This window comes from Geotrypetes seraphini, chromosome 12 (genome assembly GCF_902459505.1).
Source record: "Geotrypetes seraphini chromosome 12, aGeoSer1.1, whole genome shotgun sequence".
Lineage (NCBI taxonomy): Eukaryota > Metazoa > Chordata > Amphibia > Gymnophiona > Dermophiidae > Geotrypetes > Geotrypetes seraphini.
In genome coordinates, this window is record NC_047095.1 from 7,886,245 (window position 1) to 7,909,352 (window position 23,108).

The window sequence follows — 23,108 nt, forward strand, 5'->3', positions numbered from 1 at the left end:
GTTCGTTCAGACATGGATGAGAAGTATAGGATAGTAGTCTTGGGGCTTGATTAGTCTCCCTAGGCTTGTGGTCACATCCAGCACAAACAGGAGCCAATCCAATAACAAGGCACCTCCAGTTACGTGCATCAATGCTGCATGCTGATTGTGAATGCCATACAAGCATTTGTACACCAAGATGTCATTATAAAATACTAGTGTAAGATAGAATCGACATGCCTACATGCAGGTGCAACCACTTATGCCAGGTCTATGGATGGCATAAACATGTGCACCTAAAATTAGGCACTCTTGCATGTGATTTACAGTATTCTGTAAGTTCCGTATGTAAGTAGGAGTTATGAATATGCCCCTCCTTTGGCCCTCCCCAGTGAACGTTTTCCTCCTTGCATTTACGTGCTAAGGCAAGCATTTATGCATGTTAAGTATACATTCACCCACATAGTTCTAGCATATTACAAATTAAAATGTGCAGATAGCGCTTAGGCACCCTTTTATAGAATGGACAATGTCAGGTGTAGCATTACCTAAAATCAACTCTAAAAAAAACGGGGGGTAGGAGATTGTTAAAGCCTGTACTAGTGCAGGGAAGAATGAAGACCAGAGAACTGCAAAGAAAGAGAAAGATGATGGTAAGGAAGGAGCAAAACTAGAAGAGGAAAGTGACTTGGAGTAAGGGTGTGTGTGTCAAAATTTAAAACAAATTGCTAATTACCATTGAAAGAATCTGCTCTTTACTAGGAGTGCCTGCCCAAGCACCCATTGCACACGCAGACTTGGCACTTAGCAAAACCAATATTAATGCTTGCTAGTTCAAGGCAATTAGCAGAAGTTAGGGTGGTTAATGAAGCACCTTCTCCATCCAGTTCCCCTTCCCTAAGCGTTTGATAAACTCAACAGTCACGATCATCCCATAAAAATCTACCAAAAACAAATAATTGGACGTTATGAGGCAATTCTATAAGTTATGCCTTGATATAGGCATCATAGGGGGGGCGTGCTTAGCGCCAGTTCTATAACCGCACTTAGATGAGCCAAGCAGCCATTATAGAATACTAGCATAAAGCCCCTTTGGCGCACCAAAATGTAGGTATACCTATATTGGCACATTTAAGAGTGCCATGCAATGTTTATAACTCGTTCCAAAATTCAAGCCACACTCATATAGTCAATTCTTTCAATTAAATATGAGTAAATAAATAAATAAAGCAGCAGTTAGGATCTGCGTACTGATAGCCTGGATTTGGCGCTAAGACCCTGAAGCAGTGGTTACCGGTCATGAAACGATAGTCGGCCTGGCCTGTTTGTGTTCAATGGTTTTTACTATTAATCATTCTAGGCTATTTTTTTTTTTTTTTTTTTTGCTCCCACCTGCTAACTTTAAACTTGTGCTAAAGGTTTTTTTGCCTATGATGCTTGGGTGGAAGAGTGTGGGTACACCTCTCCCTTTGCTTAAGTAATACGCTAGCTTTCTTGGCTTGTGTGGTGCTTTTGTTTTGGAGTGATATTTTTTTGAATCTCTGTTTATAACCATAGCATAAGTTGACTGCTGTTCTGCCCACCCCCCAGTAGTTCTACAGGGGTCATAGACTCACAAGTGGCGCCTAAGTCAAGGTGTTTCTAGAACTGGGCTGTATAGTTTATATTAAATATTATTAGACCTGCTAACCCCCCCCCCCCCCCCGAGAAGTTACTGCCCTGGGCGGTCGCCTAGTCTTGCATAATGGTTGTGCCGGCCTCGCTTCACCCACTAGTACCGATGGAGTCCCGCCATGCCCTGTGGTTGGCGGCGGTGTAGGCGGAGCTCTGCGCTGCCCCGGGCGGCCTGGGCCGGGCTCGGCTCCGAGAGCGCGCAGGCCGCTCGCGCTCCTGCACTGGGCGGTTCCCGCTCTCCCCGTCGCGTTTCTCTTAGACCGAGGGATGACCCGCTGAAGCCGCCCCCTCCCTCCTCCGTCTCCCGCTCCGTTCCCGTCCGGCGACATGGTGCTGCTGAGCCGGGCCTGCTGCATGCAGGAGATGACCCCCGTCCAGGACTCCAAGTACGCCGACCTCTTCAACTACCTGGACAAGAACCAGGATGGCAAAGTGGACATCGCCGAGCTGCAGGAGGGATTGCGGAGCATGGGAGTGACGCTGGAGAAGGAAGCCGGGCAGGTACGGACACAGCCGGGCCGGGGTGTCGAGAGCCAGCGCTGCTCCTGCCGGGGCCCCTCCGTATTCGGGGGGGGGGGGGGGAGGAGGAAAAGCTTGGGTATATCGGTATCCGAAATTCAAAGAATGTGCCACCCCCTGTCGTTGAGCTGGCGGGAAGTGGGGGAGCGCTCTGGGCTTAGATTCGAGGGACTAGGCCTGATTTAGACACTTCCTGCATGTAAAGAGAGGCTTCCCGGTCAATTTCCTTCTAACCTCCCCAGTTGAAAGTCTTCTCCTAGTTACATCGGTGCAGGCTCCTTTAATGTACCCAGGGAAGGGTACTCTGTATGGTGATTAGAGGGAAGAGGATAAGCCAAGACCCCCTTCCTGATTTTGGCTCTTACTATAACATCTTTCAGATGTAGCTATATTTGGGCATGTGCTCCTAGAGGTTACTGTAGTAGTTTGAAATACAGTATATATGTTACTTTCTGGTGTCATTGCACCATAGCCCGTCTTGTTGACTGTACATTCATGCTTTTGCACTGAATGTGCAATTGTACAGGGCATATCAAAAAGGAGGAAACTGACTACTGGGTGCCATGTTCTGTAAATGGAACCACAACTGTAAGATGAATGTCAAGGAAGGCACCATGTCGTGCTTTTTAAATAGTATAGTATTTTATGTAAATACAGTTTGATTATAGTACTGAATCTAGGTCATTCTTCTTACTTATTCTTTGATTGGTCTGACCTGGTATGGCAGTGCCAAAGGTTCATCAAGCTCAGCATCATCGTCAGTAGCCAATCTAGTTCTGGGTTACAAAAGCTGATAGGATTCTAAAGAGTAGATCCAGTCTTTAGTTGCCCATATTTAGAGATAAGCAGTGGCCTACATGGCGAATAACTTCCCTCCCCCCCCCCCCAAGCAGGAACCTCTCTCTCTATCATTTTAAAACTTAGCCATGGTAACTGCGTTAACCAAATTCCATAGCTTGTGCACTGTGTGAAAAGAATATTTTTCTGATGTGTTATAATCTAAACTAGTCTTTAAGCCTGTTACATTAACGGGTGCTAGAATAGATGTGTCTGTCTGTCTGTGTTTCTTTCTCTCTCCTTGGCCGCTGTCTGTATCCTTCTGTCTCCCTCTCCCCCCGAGCAAAGCTGTCTGCCCCCAGCACACACCTCCCCCCAAAACAGCCCCCTTTCCCTCTCCCTAACTGTCTCTCCATGGCCCTTTTCTGTCTTCCCCCCAGAGCAAAGCTGTCTGTCCCCAGCACACCTCTCCCCAAAGCAGCCCCCTTTCCCTTTCCCTCTCCCTCCATGGCCCCTTCTGTCTCCCCCCAGCACACCCCTCCCCCCAAAGCAGCCCCCTTTCCCTCTCCCTGTCTCTCCATGGCCCCTTCTGTCTTCCCCCCCAGAGCAAAGCTGTTTGCCCCAAGCACACCCCTCACCCCAAAGCAGCCCCCTTTCCCTGTCTCTCCAGGGCCCCTTCTGTCTTCCCCTCCAGAGCAAAGCTGTCTATCCCCAGCACACCCCCCCCCCCAAAGCAGCCCCCTTTCCCTTCCTATCTCTCCATGGCCCCTTCTGTCTTCCCCCCCAGAGCAAAGCTGTCTGTCCCCAGCACACCTCCCCCCCAAAGCAGCCCCCTTTCCTTCTCCCTATCCATGGCCCCTTCTGTCTCCCCCCCAGCACACCCCTCTCCCCCTGGCTCCCGGTATTGATCCCCTTCTTACCCTCCCTCTATCCCGGCGTCTTCTGGCCTGCTCCTCTTCAAAGCAGCCTGCGATCGTGGTGGCTGGCTTTAGCGAACCTAGCAGGCCGCTCTCCAACTTGGTAGCATGTTCCCTTTGACGCGATCCCGTGCGTCAGAGGGAGCGTGCTACTGAGGTTGGAGAGCGGCCTGCGAGGTTCTTTAAAGCCGGCCATGATCGCAGGCTGCTCTGAAGAGGAGGATCAGCAGCCGCGGCGGCGAGTGAGGGTGGGAGGTGATGCGGCGAGGACGCAGGCAGGGAGAGAGCACAGTCGCGCGAGTGAGGGCAGGCGGTGAGTGAGAGGCAGCGGCAAATGAGGACGGGCAGTGACGTGCCGAGGATGCGGGCAGGGAGAGAGCACAGTTGCGTACCTTCAGCCAACGCATGCGCCTCCAACCCCTGAAAGCGCCGTGAGGTGTGAAATAGAATACTGCAACAGAAGCACACCTTACGGCACCAGGAATCACGAATTTTCAAGAGCGCATGCGCGCTCTAGGGTTTTATTATTATAGATGAACTAGTTAGTGTCATGAAGTGTTCCCTAGCCTTAGTACCATATGAAAAAGGTGAACAGTCATTCCTTATTTACCTTGTCTATCCCACTCACAATTTTATACAGTAGATTGTCGTATCTCCTCTTGACTGTTTCTTTTCCAAGCTAAAGAACTCTAAACTGTTTAGGAATTTCGTATAGGGGAGCCAATCCATTTCCTTTATTATTTTGGTTACCCTTCTCTGTATCGTTTCTAGTTCTGCATATATCTCTGAGATGGGGTGTTTGAAGAGCACACAGTAGTCAGAGTGATGTCGCATTGTGGATCTATGCAGAAGCATTGTTTTACTGTTTTATTCTCTGCTAGCATTCTGTTTCTTTCTTTGATTGCCACTTTGGCCTGGATTCTGAAAGCAGCACTTTAATCGCCATGCATTTGTAAAAACGGTGCCGGTCGCATGTCACTCAGATATCATGGCCCGCATTAAAGGTAGGTGCCAGAAATGTAGGCCAGGGTTTTGCAGGCCTACATTTCCAGTGTCTACCTTCGACGTAGAATAACACTGACTAACACTTAGTGGTGCCTAACCCCTACCCAAGTTTCTTTTGACGTTCGGCGCTGCTAAGCATCTGCATAGATGCGATTCTGGTGCCATGTTTTATAGGCGTCTTATGGCGCCTATTCTTTTTTTAAATTTTGTGTTTAATTGGGTTTTAATGGTGCGGTCAATTACCACACCGTTAATAGCCAATTAAAATAATTAACTTTAGGCACTGATAGAATTCCTACTGGCGCCTTCCTAACAGTGCTGCTTTTTAGAATCTGGGCCTTAATGCCTAGATGAAAATTTCAGTTGATTGCACACAATGTCTCTGAGATCCTTTGCAAGTGTTCACTCCTCCTAATATGGAACTGTAGTTTGGATTATTTGTCTGTTTATGCATCACAATGTATTTGTCCACATTAACATTACATTAATTTGCCATTTAGATGCTTAATCTCATTTAATTCTCTTATAGCTGTTGTTAATCTGCTTGAGACTTAAAAGCTTTGAATAATTTGTCATCTGTAAATTTTATCATTTTCACCTTTTCCAGATCATTTGTAAATACTTTACAAAAAACCCCTACTGATTCCAGTATAGAGTCCAAAAACACTCCATTATTTATCTTATCCCAGGACAAGCAGGCAGCATATTCTTGACTGATGGGTGACGGCACCGACGGAGCCCCGGTACGGACAATTTTAGAGTGATTGCACTCTAAGAACTTTAGAAAGTTCTAGCTCGGCCGCACCGCGCACGCGCGAGTGCCTTCCCGCCCGACAGAGGCGCGCGGTCCCTCAGTTTCTTAGTTTCCGCGGAGCTAAGAAGACGCGTTTTTCAACGGCTGTTGAAACTTTTTTTCTATTGCCTTCCCGCTCGCGTAAACTTTTGAGTATTTGTATTATTTCTGTTCTTTCTTTTATCAGTTAAAAAAAACAAAAAAAAAAAAACAATTTTCTTCAATTTTTCTTTCATTTGATCTTTCTGCCACCATCGAAGCCTCGGCCTTCGATTTGGCTGAAGCCGTTTTTACGTTCATGCCCCCTCAGCCAGGGTTTAAAAAGTGCCAGCGGTGTGCTCGGCCCATATCTCTCACGGACCCACACAACTGGTGTTTACAGTGTTTGGGTCCTGAGCATCAGGCCTCTACTTGCACCCGCTGTGCCACTCTCAAAAAACGGACTTTAAAAAATCGCCAGATCCAGCAGCGATTATTGTTCGGTGCCGAGATGTCCGACCCCGTGCCATCGACTCCAGCTTCGGCACCGATTCAGTCGGCACCCTCTTCTTCGACGCCGCGTGATTCCGCGCCGACGTCTCACCAGTCAGGTAAGCCGGCTAAGAAGCCTTCCCCGCTGGAACGTCCTCCGGTCTCGAGTGCAGTGAGTCCAATCCTGCCGACTGTGAGACGCCAGCGGAAGCGCTCCGCCCCTATAGAGGTGAGTCCCTCGACATCGGGCTCCTCATCTCCGGGGCGTCGAGCGGCACCGCAGGTACCGCAGAAGAAAAAGGCGGTACCGGTGCCATCCCTTGATGACCGTATCACGGCCATCCTTCAGGAACAGCTTAAGGACCAGTTAAAACAGCTCCTCCCTGCTATCCTGACTCCGAACCTTCCGGTGCCGGTCCGCACCGAGCTTCCGGTACCGATTGTGGAACAGCCTGTGTTACCTGCTTCCACTATTTCGGTACCGCTTCAATCATCGGTATCGATGCCAGTTCTTGCACCGGAGCCAAGAGCTCACCATCAATCGGTACAAACTTCGGCACCGGTGCGGCCGATAACATCGCCTGACTCGATATCGATGAGGTCGGGTAAGTCGGTGCGCAAAACCCGGCACCTACAATCATCGACACCGGAGTCTCAGGACCATGCTTCCCATGTCAGGGATCCTGATCTGTGGGGGGACTCAGAGGAACCCTTTCTTTCTGAAGGCGAATATGTTCCTCGGAGGAGGAGGACTCCACTGTCCCTGACCCATCCTCCAAGCATGTCACTTCCTCTTTCTCTTGCTTTTTGAAAGAGATGTGTGACTCCTTGTCCATTCCTTTGGAGGCTGAATCTAAAAAGTCTAAAGCTTTTTTGGATGCTCTTGATTTTGATCAGCCTCCAAAGGAATATTTGAAACTCCCTCTTCATGACATCTTGAGGGAGACTTTCTATAAGAATTTAGAGACTCCTTTAACTGTCCCAGGGGCCCCTCGTAAGCTGGATTCTCTATATAAGGTAATTCCCATTCCTGGGTTCGACAAACCTCAACTGCCACACGAATCCTTATTTGTCGAATCCACCCTTAAAAAATCTTCTGGAGCCAGTGTATATGCATCAGTACCTCCTGGCAGAGAAGGTAGAGCCATGGATAAATTTGGTAAGAGGCTCTATCAAAATGCTATGTTAGCAAATAGAGCTAGCAATTATGCTTTTCATTTTTCTTTTTATTTGAAGCATCTTCTTACCTCCATGGCTTCCTTTGAAAAGTACCTTCCTTCACGCAAGCATCATTCTTTTCATACCTGCTTGTCGTCTCTTTTTCAATTACGTAAGTTCATGGTTCGATCCATATATGACACCTTTGAACTTACGTCCAGAGCGACAGCAATGTCGGTGGCTATGCGTCGCCTGGCCTGGCTTCGGGTATCCGAGCTTGATGTTAATCATCAGGATCGGTTAGCCAACGCCCCTTGCCTAGGGGATGAGCTCTTTGGGGAATCCATGGACTCAACCACACAAAAGCTTTCTGCTCATGAGACACGCTGGGATACCCTGCTTAAAAATAAAAAGAAGCCTCCTCCGCCAAAACCATATAGGCAGCAGTCGGCCTATCAACGACGCTTCGCAGCTCGGCCATTACCTACCAATGCTCAGCAACCCAGGCGTCAGAGGCAGCAACAACGTCAGCCTCCCAGACAGCAGTCACAGCAGCAACCTGTGAAACCACCTCCTCAGCAGAAGTCACAGCCCTTTTGACTTCATTCTCCACAGTATAGCCAGTATTCCGATTCCTGCTCTCCTGCCTCAACCTATAGGAGGTCGACTTTCTCTGTTCCTCAGCCGGTGGGAAGTTATCACTTCGGACCAATGGGTCCTCAACATCATCCACCACGGCTACTCTCTCAACTTTCAGACTCTTCCGCCCCAAAGCCTGCCAAAAGAGTCTGCTTTGAACAGTCCTCAATCTTCCCTCCTCATTCAGGAAGTTCAATCCCTCCTTCTTCTAAACGCTATAGAGGAAGTTCCTCTAGATCAAAAGGGGCAGGGATTCTACTCCCGTTATTTTCTTGTCCCCAAAAAAACAGGAGATCTCAGACCTATTCTAGATCTTCGCGATCTCAACAAACATCTGGTAAAGGAGAAGTTCAAGATGCTTTCCTTAGCTATTCTATATCCTCTTCTCAACCAAGACGACTGGCTATGCTCCCTCGATCTCAAAGAAGCATACACTCATACCGATCCATGTAACCTCAAGACAGTATCTCCGTTTCATGATCAATCATTGTCATTACCAATACAAGGTGCTGCCCTTCGGCCTTGCCTCCTCTCCAAGGGTCTTCACCAAGTGTCTCATTGTGGTAGCGGCATTTCTACGCTCTCACCACCTCCAGGTCTTTCCTTATCTGGACGACTGGTTAATCAAGGCCACATCCGCTCAAGCAGTTCTACTGGCCACCAACCAAACCATCTTGTTTCTGCGAATTCTGGGGTTCGAGATCAATCTACCCAAATCTCATCTCATCCCCACTCAGAGACTTCAATTCATTGGAGCGATCCTGGACACACTCCTCATGAGAGCTTTCCTACCATCCAATCGTCTTCAGACCCTTCAGTCTCTATGTCAGCAGGTGCTTTCACTACCTTCCATCTCAGCCAGGCAAATGATGGTACTCTTGGGGCACATGGCATCTACAGTTCATGTCACGCCCCTCGCACGTCTTCACCTGCGCACTCCTCAATGGACCCTTGCTACTCAGTGGTCCCAAGCGACGGATCCTTGCTCACGACACATATCTGTGACATCATCTCTTCGTCAGTCTCTTCAATGGTGGTTGGTATCCTCAAATCTATCCAGAGGTCTTCTATTCCATCAACCTCCTCATCAACTAGTCATCACCACCGACGCCTCTCTTTATGCATGGGGAGCCCACTTGAACGAGTTCCAGACTCAGGGTCTTTGGACGGCCCAGGAAAAGAAGCATCAAATCAATTTCCTAGAACTCAGAGCGATGTTTTATGCTCTCAAGGCCTTCCAACATCTTCTCTTTCCTCAGGTTCTTCTGTTGTGCACAGACAATCAGGTTGCGATGTACTACATCAACAAACAGGGTGGGACGGGCTCTCGCCTTTTATGCCAAGAAGCCCAAAAGATCTGGAATTGGGCCATAGATCACCATCTCTTCCTGAAAGCTATCTACATTCAGGGGAAACAGAATTCTTTAGCGGACAAACTCAGCAGAATTCTCCAGCCTCACGAGTGGACACTCGATCCTATAACTCTGCAGTCTATCTTCACTCAATGGGGCACTCCTCAGATAGACCTCTTTGCAGCTCCTCACAATCACCAGCTGCCCCTATTCTGCTCCAGACTTTACTCTCCTCACCGTCTGGCAGCGGATGCTTTTCTCCTAGACTGGTCGAATCTGTTCCTGTACGCCTTCCCTCCTCTGCCTCTAATGTTGAGAACATTATTCAAACTCAAGAGGGAACGAGCCACAATGATTCTGATTGCTCCGAGGTGGCCCAGGCAACATTGGTTCTCCCTTCTACTTCAACTCAGTTCCAGGGAACCTTTTCTTCTTCCTCTGTTTCCTTCTCTGCTTACGCAACAGCAGGAAACCCTTCTACATCCCAACCTCCAGTCTCTGCACCTGACAGCTTGGTATCTCTCGGGCTGACATCTCATGATACTCTTTTATCTCAGCCTGTTCGTTCCATTCTGAATGCCTCCAGGAAACCAACCACTCTGCAATGTTACCATCAGAAGTGGACGAGATTTTCCTCCTGGTGTCTTCTTCATCATCTGGATCCAACTTCTCTGGCAGTGGAGACATTGTTGGATTATTTGCTCTCTTTGTCTGACTCTGGCCTTAAGTCCTCTTCCATCAGAGTCCACCTCAGTGCCATTGCAGCTTTTCATGAGCCAGTCCATGGAAAACTTCTCTCAGCTCATCCCCTGGTATCCAGGTTCATGCGAGGGCTTTTCAATGTGAAACCACCTCTTAAAGCCCCTCCTGTTATCTGGGATCTCAATGTGGTTCTTTCCGCCTTAATGAAGCCTCCATTTGAACCTTTGGCTACATCTCCTTTCAAGTTTCTCACTTGGAAAGTGCTTTTCCTTATTGCTCTAACCTCTGCCAGGAGGGTCAGTGAGCTTCATGCACTGGTCGCAGATCCACCTTTTACGGTTTTTCACCATGACAAGGTGGTTTTGCGTACACATCCAAAGTTTCTCCCTAAGGTTGTCTCTGAATTCCATCTCAACCAATCCATTGTTCTCCCTGTTTTCTTTCCAAAACCTCATTCTCATTCGGGAGAACAAGCTTTACATACTTTGGATTGTAAAAGGGCTCTGGCTTACTATCTAGAGCGTACGAAACCCCACAGATCAGTTCCCCAACTTTTTCTGTCCTTTGATCCAAATAAATTGGGACGTCCCGTTTCTAAACGTACGTTGTCTAATTGGCTGGCAGCGTGCATTTCATTCTGTTATGCTCAGACCGGACTGACACTAGAAGGTTCTGTCACGGCCCATAGAGTCAGAGCAATGGCAGCTTCTGTAGCTTTCCTCCGTTCCACTCCTATTGAGGAAATCTGCAAGGCTGCTACTTGGTCCTCGGTTCACACTTTTACATCTCATTATTGTCTGGATGCTTTCTCCAGACGGGATGGTCACTTCGGCCAATCTGTTTTGCAAAATTTGTTTTCCTAATGGCCAACCTTCCCTCCATCCCTCTTTTTGTTAGCTTGGAGGTCACCCATCAGTCAAGAATATGCTGCCTGCTTGTCCTGGGATAAAGCACAGTTACTTACCGTAACAGGTGTTATCCAGGGACAGCAGGCAGATATTCTTGCGTCCCACCCACCTCCCCGGGTTGGCTTCTTAGCTGGCTTATACTAACTGAGGGACCGCGCGCCTCTGTCGGGCGGGAAGGCACTCGCGCGTGCGCGGTGCAGCCGAGCTAGAACTTTCTAAAGTTCTTAGAGTGCAATCACTCTAAAATTGTCCGTACCGGGGCTCCGTCGGTGCCGTCACCCATCAGTCAAGAATATCTGCCTGCTGTCCCTGGATAACACCTGTTACGGTAAGTAACTGTGCTTTTTCTCCTCTTTGAAAACTGTTTCCTGTATTTTAACTAGTTGCCAGTCCATGACAGAGCAATTTCTCCTATCCCACGACTGAGGAGCTTCTTGTGAGGAACTTTATCTGTATTCTCAGAAGACATTTGAGACACAATGGGCTGGACTCAGTAAATGGCACTGAAAATTGGATGCTGAGGAAAAATGCTATAAATCGGTACTATGCTATAAATCAGTGTTTTTCAACCTTTTTACACCCGTGGACCGGCAGAAATAAAATAATTATTTTGTGGACTGGCAAACTACTAAGACCGAAATAAAAAAAACACATTTCCGCCCCGTCTCCGCAAGCTCGGTCCCCACAAACCATCTGATCCCATCTGCACAAGCCTCAGTTATGATTTTATATTGAACGTATTTTATTAAAGTATAAAAAGAAACAATATTCTGTACAATTGTAATTTTATAAATATAAATATTCAGAGCAAGGACCAACAAAACCCCTGTCTCCCCTCCCCTTCACATAAATCCCCTCTACTATCAAGAAAACTGAACAAGCCAAACTATTACAGAATGCTGCACAGAAATATCATGCTAACAGAATACTGCAGTCACACATAACAGGAATAGTGTTAGGCTTTGAAGTCCCCAGGTTATGTCTCTAGCAGTTATGTCTAGCAGGATATATATTTCAAATCTGATATATTGTAATGACAATATAGAAATAAAATGATTTTTTTTCTACCTTTTGTGGTCTCTGCTTTCATCTTCTTTTCACTCTTTTCCTTCCAGGGTCTGCCCGTTCCATCCACTGTCTGCCCTCTCCCCCTTCCATATGTATCTGACTTCTTTCTATGCCCCTCTCCCCTTTCCATCCAGCCTGGGCCTCCTCTCTCCTTTTACATCATTCATTCCAGCTTACTGCTTTCTTCATTTTTATCTCTCCTACACCAGATCTAGCATCTTTATCCCTCTCTCATTTTTCTGCTGACCCCTTTCCAGCATCAATCTCTCTCTACTTTCTCATTCCTGTCTCTCCCCTTTCCCTTATCTGATCTCTCCATTCCACCCTGACCCCTTTCCCTCCTCTAATCTCCCTGCCAGCTGTTTCCTTCCTTTTTTCCTTCTCCCTTCCCTCCTCCCCCTATCCAACAGTAGCTCTCTTCCCATCCCTTTCCCTCTTCCCCTCCAGGTGCAGTAGCAGCTCTCCCTTTATCCAGCAGCTTCCCAGCCTCCAACAGTGGCTTCCTCTCCTTCTAGCAGCTCTCAGTACTTGCCTGCAGCAGTGATTTCCTTAGGCAGCCTTGGGTCCGTTGCTGCCTCTGAGGAAAGGGGAAGTTGCCGAAGTGAATCACTGTCCTGGTAAGTATGAGAGCTGCTGGGAAGGGAGATAGCCACTGTCGAAGGCTCCCCATGATCTTGCTCCTGCGCACCCTGCACATTCGCACTCCCCCAAGCCGGCAAAAACAGTGTTGCACCGCAGGCCCTGCCGCCCAAGATTAGCCAGAGGCCTCTACCCGCCGCATCCTGCACGTGGGCAGAATCTCAGCACAGACGCAGCTGATGGCCCCAATCGACACGCTGACCCCCCCCCCCCCCGCGCATGCTGACCATCTCCTTTCTACCTGCACTTTCCCCGCGACCCTCTTCGGCGACTCGGCAGGGGCATCGATCAAGACAGGCTGCCGATGTTGGGACCTTCCCTCTCTGAGTCCCGCCTATTTTGTTTCAACTTCCTGTTTCCGCATAGGCGAGACTCACAGAGGGAATGCCCGACGTCAGCAGCCTGTCTTGATCGCCCGAGGCTGGGAGGAGCAGCAGATTTTCACCAACACCACCGGGGCAGGAAATTTAATGGTGTCGGTCTCGCCGTTCCTGTGCGGACCGGCAGGAATTTTCTGCGGACTGTCACCGGTCCGCAGACCGGCGGTTGAAGAACTGTGCTATAAATTACGTTATCCCAGGACAGGCAGGCAGCCTATTCTCACATATGGGTGACATCATCCACAGAGCCCAGATGCGGACAGCCTCGCAAGCAAACTTGCTTGTAGAAACATAGAAGTTTCGAGTCAACTGCACTGTGCATGCGCGAGTGCCTTCCCGCCCAGTCTCCTCAGTTCTCAGTTTTCCGCGGAGCCGAGAAGTTTGTCTTTGACACTCTGTGCCAAACCTTTCGAATTTGTTACTTTTCGTTGCAAATTGCTGTGTTATTTCTTTTCTTTAGGTTAAAAAAAAGACTTTCTTTTTCTTCGTTCGACTGGTGGGGCAGGCCACTTGGCCGCAGCCTGCGGGCTTCGACTTTGTTGCGGCAATTTTTCCTCCTATGTCCTGGCCAGCAACGGGCTTTAAGAAGTGTAGCCAGTGCCAGCATGTGATTTCACTCACAGACCCACACCGTTGGTGCCTGAAGTGCCTCAGGCCTGACCATAACCCTAAGTCGTGTGAGTGCTGTGCTATTCTTCAACCTCGGGCCCTTAAACGTCGTCGGATTTTAGTGGAGAAACTGTTCGGTCCCATCTTCCAACAATGGTCCTCCTGCTTCCATGACCCCAACCTCGACCCTCATCAGACCTTCCTTGTTTGGGACGTCTCTGACCTCGAGTAAACATGCTGTCTCTTCCCCTGAGCTTCCCTGATTGGTGAGGCCTGACTTTAGTGCAAGAAGAGATGGTCGGAGCATTCCGCGAGTGATTTCCTTCACTCACCAGCACTCCGGCTGCTCTCTCTTGCCTCTTTGGCTGCCCTCTCCTGCCTGGTCATTCGCGGTCGGAAAATACCGCAAATGACTGGGACTGCGAATCGCTGACTGCAAACGACCGGGAGAGCACTGTGGTGCACTTCCTCAATTGAATTCTTTGACTGGGTAACCAGAGAATTAGATCAGATTTGTTTGGCATGATTTACCTTTAGTTGTCTCGAATCTTGTAACCCATTTGATTCTAGGAATTTCCCTATCTTCACCTTCAGCAACATTTCCATTATTTTTCCAATAACTGAAGTGAGGTTTACAGGCCTGTAATTTCCCGCTTTTTCTCTGCGACCACTTTTGTGAAGAGGAACCATATCTGCTCTTCTCCAATCCCACAGAACCACTCCCATCTCCAGGAATTTATTGAGAAAGTAGGCAGGATCCGGCAGCGAAGAAAGCCCGAAGCAAGCAAGAGCAAGTTGTAAGTTGACCTGTCTCCTATAGCGAACCCTTGCTCCGGGGTCCGGGGTGTGTGCATGCCGACTTCCCTTCTCTTCCTCCCTCAGGACATGACTTCCGGTTTCGGAGAGAAGCGGCATGCACATGTTAGAGTCCCGGAGCATGGGTTCAAGTCGCTTGCTGGCGTTAAAAACTAAAAAAAAAAAAAAAGTCAGGCTCCTGCGATTTCAGGCTGTGCCGAGTCAGCCCGGTAAATCTCCAAGCCGGTGAGAAGGGTTTTTTAAAAAATGTTGAGCAGAAGGCGGCAGCAGCAGCAGAATTGCGATCGAGATTACAACCGGGCGCTCATCTAAATTAGCTGGGCGGAGCGCCCGGCTGAAAGGCACTGAGGAGAACACTGGACTGTTATGGTATCCTGTCCTGACCTGAGGGAGGGGGGCGGTTGGTCTCTGAAATTTAGTAAAAAGTGTATTAAAATTAGTCAAATAAAAGGATCACCTTATTTCCATTTTCTATTTATTTTAATTATTTATTTAATTTTCAATTACATTTCCAAGCATAAACATCTTGAACAGAAAGAATGACAAAAATAAAAGCATACATACAAATAGTATGAATTAAAGAAGAAACTTAAATATAACAAGGAATTTACAGCAATTCCTATCATTCTCAAATCCTCTATTTTAGAGATCCAAAATTCAATGAGTGAAAATTACAACATAGAAATACTAAGATAACTAAGAAAAATTTAACGATAAAGCAATAGCCTATGATGGTGGAAGGAAATTATCTTCATTAGAGTGGTGTCACCTATTCTTTGTCAAGGCGTTTAAGAGACAGAAATCCAGTCAACTGGGATGGATCATAAAAAACATATTTAAAAGATTTGTATCTGATTATGCACTTGCATGGATATCGTAAAAAGAAAACTCCTATAACTGTAACTGCGGGTCTCATCAACAGGAACTCTCGTCTTCTTCTCTGAGTATTTTTAGAGACATCAGGAAACATTAATATTTTATGTCCCAAAAATTTTTTTTTATTTATTTTTAAAGAATAATCTCAATATCCAATCTCTATCAGGAGCTAAGGCAACTATTACCAATAATGTTGATGATTTCACAATTTTCTCCTCAGAGGTTTCCAATAATTCAGAGACATTAAGAGATTTATCTTGACCATTTTGTTCTGGATCTGTTTGTTCCTGGATTTTCCTTTCTGGAAGATAATATATCCTAACAAAGGGAGGTAATGATTGTTCTGGAACATTCAGAACATCCAGAAAATATCTCTTTAACATATCTTGAGGATTTATCCAAGTTTCCAAGTTTATTATATAGTTTGATTAATCGCCTATTCTACATTCTAGGCGATGTACAAATTGTTAAAAATATCTAAAATATGGGTAACATATTACATAGACATACAGGGTCTTTAGGAAAATTTAATATCCTCAAATTATTAAAGCGATTATAATTTTCAAGAGTTTCTAGTTTTCTTCGTATATTATTACTATCTTTAACTTGTGTCTCTTGGATATTTTTTATTGTTTTCAATTCTATAGTCATTTTTTGAATCTCACTTTTGCTTTGATTAATCTCTTGTTTCATTTGCAAGATTTCTTCTTGATGTACTTTTAATTTTCCTTCTATCTCTTCAACCTTTGGAGAAAAAGTTTCCCCCAGGTTTACAACTAAGTCCCAAATATTCTCCAAAGTAACTTCAGGAGGTTTTACTAATGAAGAAAAGTCTTGTAATGCTAATTCAGTCTTACCCTTTGCTGGATTTATGACTTTTATCCCTTGTGCTGACTCCTCAGTTGATCTTCGGCCACAGGTAGCTCCAGGGATACAAGTTCCCCCGCTGACTCCAGAGGCAAGCTCTCTGTTAAACCAGCCTCTCGCAGTAGGAGCACAGCCTCTTTGGATGTGCTCACTTCCTGTGGAGAGCTTGCTTGCTGTGGCCGAAGAGGAGGAACTCTATGGTCTGGGCTCTCAGAGTAGCATCTAGCTCCAGGTCATCTGGAACGGCGTCACTCATCGCCGGCGTCGACAACAGGCGATTCCCAGACAAATCCATTCCTCCAACGATGCGCCGCAAAATCTCATCGATAGAGCCGCTTGAGGGGGTCTCCGGGAGACTCCACCCACTCCTTTACCTCTTCTCTTCAGCATTATTAAACTGAGGTTAGTAGAAAAACAGGAACAGTGCACAGGCTACCGCGGCCATCTTGGATCCCATTTTCTATTTATAAATGTTTATCAACACAGATACAATACAACGTTATCCTAAAGCAGGGGTGTCCAATGTCGGTCCTCGAGGGCCGCAATCCAGTCGGGTTTTCAGGATTTCCCCAATGAATATGCATGAGATCTATGTGCATGCACTGCTTTCAATGCATATTCATTGAGGAAATCCTGAAAACCCGACCGGATTGCGGCCCTCGAGGACCGACATTGGACACCCCAGTCCTAAAGCAAATAAATAAACAAAAAAATAGAACATTTTTTTCTACCTTTGTTATCTCTGGTTTCTGCTTTCCTCATCTTCTCGGTATTCCCCTCCTTCCACCCACTATCTATCCTTTCCATATGGCATCTGTCCTCTTTCAATGCCCCTTCCAGAAACTGTCTGCCTCCCCCTTCTATCTCTCCCTCCTCCATTGATTTGGCATCCATCTTCCTTTCTTTCCCCTCCCATCATGGTCTGGCATCTATGTCTCCTTCCCTTCCATCTCTTCCTCCCACCCCCTGTGGTTTTCAGCATCTGTCTTCTCCTTTCCTCCCCTCTGATCTGGTAACCTTGTCTCTTCCCTCTTTCCTCCCCTCCGATTTGATTTCTCTGTCTTCTCCCCCCCTACTCTGGCATCTCTTTTCTCTTCTCTCCTTCCCTTCCCTCCACCCCTCTGTGGTCTGACATCTCTCTTTTCTCCTTTTCTTGAGTTCACTGGTCTTCCTTCTCAATTTTATTTTCTACCTCTGTTTAGATTAATTTTTTTCTTACTATCCAGTCCTCAATTTTCCTCTTTTCACTGTCTACCCACAGCTTGCCACCTCTTTCTTCCACTCCCTCTATCCTCTTCCCCCATCCAGTATGTGCCCTTTCTCTTTTTATTTTATTTTATATCTTTATTGTAGTTTTCCAAAGGAACACAATGCAATGTAAGACACAAAGAAAAATAACAGAATACATAATGACCAGTTTCAAAATCTCAGCAGAACCCTCCCCTTCCCCTCCACTCTTTATCCTCCCCTTCCATCCAGTATGTGAGCTCTTTATCCCCTTCTATCCAGCATTTTCCCTTATTTCTCTCCTCTCCACTTTCATCCAGCATCTGCTCCCTCTCCCTTTCAGCATCTGTTCTCCTCCCCACTTCCTTCCAGTGTCTGCTCCCCCTCCGTCTCTCCTCTCCACTTCATTTCAAAATCTGCTTCCCTCTCTTCACTTCCTTCCACCAGCTACTCCACTCTCACTCCTCCCCACTAACATCCAATGTCTGTTCTCTTACCTTTCTCCATTCATCCCAATAGCATTTGCTCCCTCTTTCTCCACCCCAGTTTCATCCAGTATCCTGCCCCCTGCAAAGCATACCGGGATTTGTCATGTGGTGTAAAATTCAAAAGCCCATGAAATATATGCGTTTGTGAGCCACGCGTGTTTTGTGCACATATGCGCACATTTACACCTTTTTCTGTGGCTTATTATGTGCATGTGCTGATCGCTATCACCAGTGACTCATCTCATGTAAATTTGGAGACCTCCATGAACTTCTGCAAAACTCATTTGCATGCGCGGTTCTTTGAGAATGACTTGTCTTTTTGAAATAGTTACATTTAAGGCCGTGATAGTGGCCCGTCATATTTTATCGGTGCTATTGGAGAATCCGACCCTCAGTGTTCTAACCTATCTACTGAAAGCTCTGTTTGAGCTGCTAGGCTCATGTGAATTGAAGTACCTGACTTGGACGGTCTTAATTTTTGGTGGTTGTGATTTGGAATGCAGTAAGTTTCAGGCTCTGGTCAAGTGGTTCCCTGTTCTGGAGGACCCCCAGGCCAGTCAGGTTTTCAGGATAGCCCTAATGAATATGCATGGAGCAGATTTGCATGTCTGGCACTTCCATTATATGCAGATCTCTCTCATGCATATTCATTAGGATTATCCTGAAAACATGACTGGCCTGGGGGGTCCTTCAGGACAGGGTTGGGAACCATTGGACTAGAGCCTGAAACTCACTGCGCTGATAAAGGACCGCATCATTAATCACCTTGACGGACACAGCACGACTTCAGCAAAGGAAGGACCAGCCAGCACGGCTTCAGCAAAGGAAGATCTTGCTTGACGAACTTGCTGCACTTCTTTGAGGGAGTTAACAGGCAGATAGACAAGGGTGACCCGGTCAACATTGTATATCTGGATTTTCAGAAGGCGTTCGACAAGGTCCCGCTTGAACGACTACTTTGAAAAATTGCGAGCCATGGAATTGAGGGTGAAATACTCACGTGGATTAAAAACTGGTTGGCGGATAGGAAACAGAGAGTGGGGGGTAAATGGACAATACTCGGATTGGAGTGGAGTGCTGCAGGGTTCAGTGCTTGGATCCGTGCTCTTCAACATATTTATAAACGATCTGGAATTTGGTGCGATGAGCGAGGTGACAAAATTTGCAGATGATAACGAAGTTATTCAGAGTAGTGAAGATGCAGAGCGATTGTGAAGACCTACAACGCGACATAAACACGCTCAAGAAATGGGCCGCAACATGCCAAATGTGATTTAACGTGGATAAGTGTAAGATGATGCACGTTGGTGACAAAAATCTTTTGCACGCCTACCGGATGTCCGGTGCGGTACTTGGAGAGACCTCCCAGGAAAGAGACTTGGGAGTACTGGTCGACAAGTCAATGAAGCCATCCGCGCAATATGCGGCGGCAGCGGCGGTAAAAAGGGCAAACAGAATGCTTGGAATGATTAAGAAGGGGATCACGAAGAGATTGGAGAAGGTTATCATGTTGCTGTACCGGGCCATGGTACGTCCCCCACCTGGAATACTGCGTCCAGCACTGATTGCGGTACTTGAAAAAGGACACAGTATTACTCGAAAGGGTCCAGAGAAGACAGACTAAAATAGTTAAGGGACCGGAGGAGTTGTCGTTCAGTGAGAGATTAGAGAAACTGGGCCTCTTCTTCCTTGAAAAGAGGAGACTGAGAGGGGACATGAGCGAAACGTTCAAGATAATGAAGGGAATAGACTTAGTAGATAAAAACAGGTTGTTCACCCTCTCCAAGGTAGGGTGAATGAGAGGGCACTTGGAACAATTTTTATTGAGCACAGTAGAAACAGAGAAAAAAAGCAATGAATACAGCAGAGAACAAAAGGGTGCATTAAAAGCCATACATCAAATATGCCCCAATCCCCATAACCCCACCACTACCCCCTAACCTGCCTCCCCACTCTCCCCCCCTCCACCCCCAGACAACAGAAAACAGAAGAAACAAAATTGGAAAAAAAACCCGCCAAAGAAATCCAACCCAAAAGAGAACACAGCATCGAATATAGTAGCGAATGCTGCTAACAGAACAAAGGAGTTACCAACAAGAAACCAGTAGAAAAAGAACAAGCCACCCAACCCAACCTCCCAAAGAAGAAAAAGAAGGAAATGAAAATAAATAAAGCGGAGAGAAGCCGGGAAGAGGCCACCCACTCTCTAAAGTTAAAAGGGGATAGATTCCGTACAAACGTAAGGAAGCTCTTCACCCAGAGAGTGATGGAAAACTAGAACACTCTTCCGGAGGCTGTTATAGGGGAAAACACCCTCCAGGGATTCAAGACAAAGTTAGACAACTTCCTGCTGAACCAGAACGTACGCAGGTAAGGCTAGACTCAGTTAGGGCACTGGTCTTTGCCCTAAGGGCCGCTGTGTGCGCAGACTGCTGGGCACGATGGACCACTGGTCTGACCCAGCAGTGGCAATTCTTATGTTCTTCCAGGACAGGGTTGGGAACCACTGCTCTAGTCTAATAACTGATCTGTGCAATATGAAGTTTTTCAATAATAGAGTGGTTCTGCTTATCTGTCAAAGTTCCTTCCTTAGTGTTGTATTCCACCTTGGTTGTCTGTCAACATTTGTCCCTCAGAGTTATACCCACAAAGATGAAAATGCCTTGCATGCTTTGGGATTTCACTTGGAACAGAATAAAGCCCTTAGAAAGTCCACCCAACTTTCTGCTCTTTTAACTCTAATAAACATAACGCTGCCATGGCTAAACACACTGTATCTAATTTTCTAAGAGACCACATTTTCTTTGCATACCTGACCCTTCAGGGTCATATGAAGGCTCCATATTGTGTGAGCTAAGGCTACGTCAGTAGCCCACTTTTGATTAGACTCAATGGAAGAGATTTGCAAGGCTGTGATAGAGATACCATTCCATACATTCACATTTTACTTTTGTTTGGAAAAGGACTCTCAATGTGAAAGGCTTGTTCAATCAGTTCTCTAGAATATTTTGAGAACTAGAGTCCATCCCTTCTAGACCCATTTTTTCTTAATTTCTAAGCCATCTTCTAAGAAAAAATGAAAAAAGCTACTTGCTACCAAAAATATGCATTGTGTTTGTCTGTTGTAGCATCTTGTATTTTCCCCTTTTCTCATGAAAGAAGCCCCTAGCTAGGGAGTTCCATTTGTGAGTTCTTGGTATCCTGTTTGTCCTTGGAGAAAACTAACCCCTCCTCCCCTTTTATGAAGCTGCGCTAGGGTATTTTATTGCTGGCCGCAGTGGTAAAAACTCTGATGCTCATAGGATTCTATGAGTGTTGGAGCTTTTACCACTGTGGTCTGTGATAAAAATACCCCTAATGCAGCTTCATAAAAGGGGGGGAAGTTACTTACCTGTAGGTGTTCTCCCTGAACAGCAGGATTCAAGTCTTCAACCTTAGGAGTTGTTTTCAACTTTAAATACATTAAAGATTGAGGATTCACACAATATTGATGAATAGGAAGCCACACCCATTTGTAATTCAGCTTCCCCAAAATTTCCAGAGTAATCTAAACCTGGTAGTGTTTTGTTTTGGGTTTTTTTGCATGGGTTCTGTCAAATGACATTGTCCATCTGTTGACTTATAGCCTGCTGTCCACAGAGAACACTTACAAGTAATAGACTTGGGTTTATAGAGCACTTGGAGATGTATTGCTACAGTTTTGTCTTAGAGTTTAAGAAAGTATCTGGGCAGATGTTGCCTTGCTGCACTTGTCTCTGTTTTATCTGATAAAACCTGCACGTGGTGACAGTCTAAAACAGTTCAACATATTGTAGACACCACTTGTTGACTTATAGGATGTGTAGCAATTAGATATTTCTACAAACTTTATACACAGTAGTTCTCAGAACTTGGAGACCTGCAGTGCAGACCACTGTAGGAGCTTCTCCATTTTTCTGTAAACAGTCCTAAGAGAAAGGAGGCCTGCGCATGCATACAGGAAATGGGGCCAAGAGGATGGCAACACAGTAGATGATAGCAGATAAAGACCAAAGGGCCCAATTTAATCTACAGTACCCAGTAAAATGATTAGGATTGTAACTAGCAGTGAAATGACTTTCTGCAGCATTTTGAGGCGAAGTGCTCAGTGATTGGTTTCCATTCTCCTACCATTTAGGAGTTAAACAAATCAAGGGCGCTATAAGAATTCTTTAATTGGTATATGGATGCTACAGAGATTTTCTGTGTCCTGTGTTCTGAGTATTTGTATAGAGGTTATGTACGGTAAATTTTCCTCCCTAAATACCATGTGAGCATACTTTCCTTCTGTACTATATTCTGTATACATACAGAGTGTATGTTTTGTTGGCTTTGTGGCTTGGCTTCTTTCCAGCTCTGTCAAGGTGTGGCATTTAGCTATTCATGCAGCTTCAGGCTGGTTCTACCACTTTTGTACATACCACAAAATATGTAAATACTGACAAAAGAATCTTCCAAGCCAAAGTACTGCCAACCAAGGAAATTTTTCCAGAAAACATGGGTATCCAGAGATAATTTGTGCACATTCAGGTACATTGTTTTGAGTTTTATTTATTGATTTGAATTTTTAAATTTTTTTTTTTTTTTTTGGGGGGGTACGATTTCAAATAAAAACACAGTATAATATTGTCCCATCTGGTGCTGTGATGATGCACTTACTGGTAAATGCATGCTGTAGACTAAATTGCATGTTAGAACATGGACCTATGAAAGATTACAGAAAGTAAAACTGAATTTGGGGTGGTGGTATATTTCTGGTTGAGCTGTTGCTACCAGTTCTCTTTCTAAATTTGCTTTGCCTGTTTTTACACTTCTCAGCATGAGTAAAAGGTTTGGCAAGCCAGTAACAAGATGTGTATCAAGGTAGTGTGCACTTGTGCTTTAGGCTGTGCTGAATACAACTCACCTTTGGGGATCCAGTCCTAAGGAAAACAAGTTTTTAATCAGTATTAGGTATTTTCTGCAGCCTCAGAGTTAAATTCAACACAATTATAAATTTCTGTTCAAAAGAAATGGAAAATAAGCAAACACTATAATGCACATTTTGTCTGGGTCCATTGTGTAGAGGTGTGTGTTGGTCTCCTGGGATCACAACGGTCCAAGCTTGCAATACACCTGCTGAGGTTAACTGGCAGAGCTGTGTGTGGTCTAGGGAGAGTAGTTAGAATAGTACATCTTATCTATGACATCCTGTTTGTTTGTCTTGTCTGTTTAGACTGTATGCTC

General features: G+C 46.0%; 1 protein-coding gene across 1 annotated transcript in view; it reads left to right on the forward strand.

Moving 5' to 3' along the window:
• Nucleotides 1-1,416: 1,416 nt before the first annotated feature.
• Nucleotides 1,417-23,108, forward strand: part of SLC25A24 (solute carrier family 25 member 24) — a 118,923-nt gene continuing 97,231 nt past the window's right edge. The window contains exon 1 of the mRNA XM_033916547.1: nucleotides 1,417-2,154. Within this exon, the coding sequence (XP_033772438.1) occupies nucleotides 1,981-2,154 (174 nt within the window). The 5' untranslated portion in view covers nucleotides 1,417-1,980. The remainder of the gene's footprint in view (nucleotides 2,155-23,108) is intronic.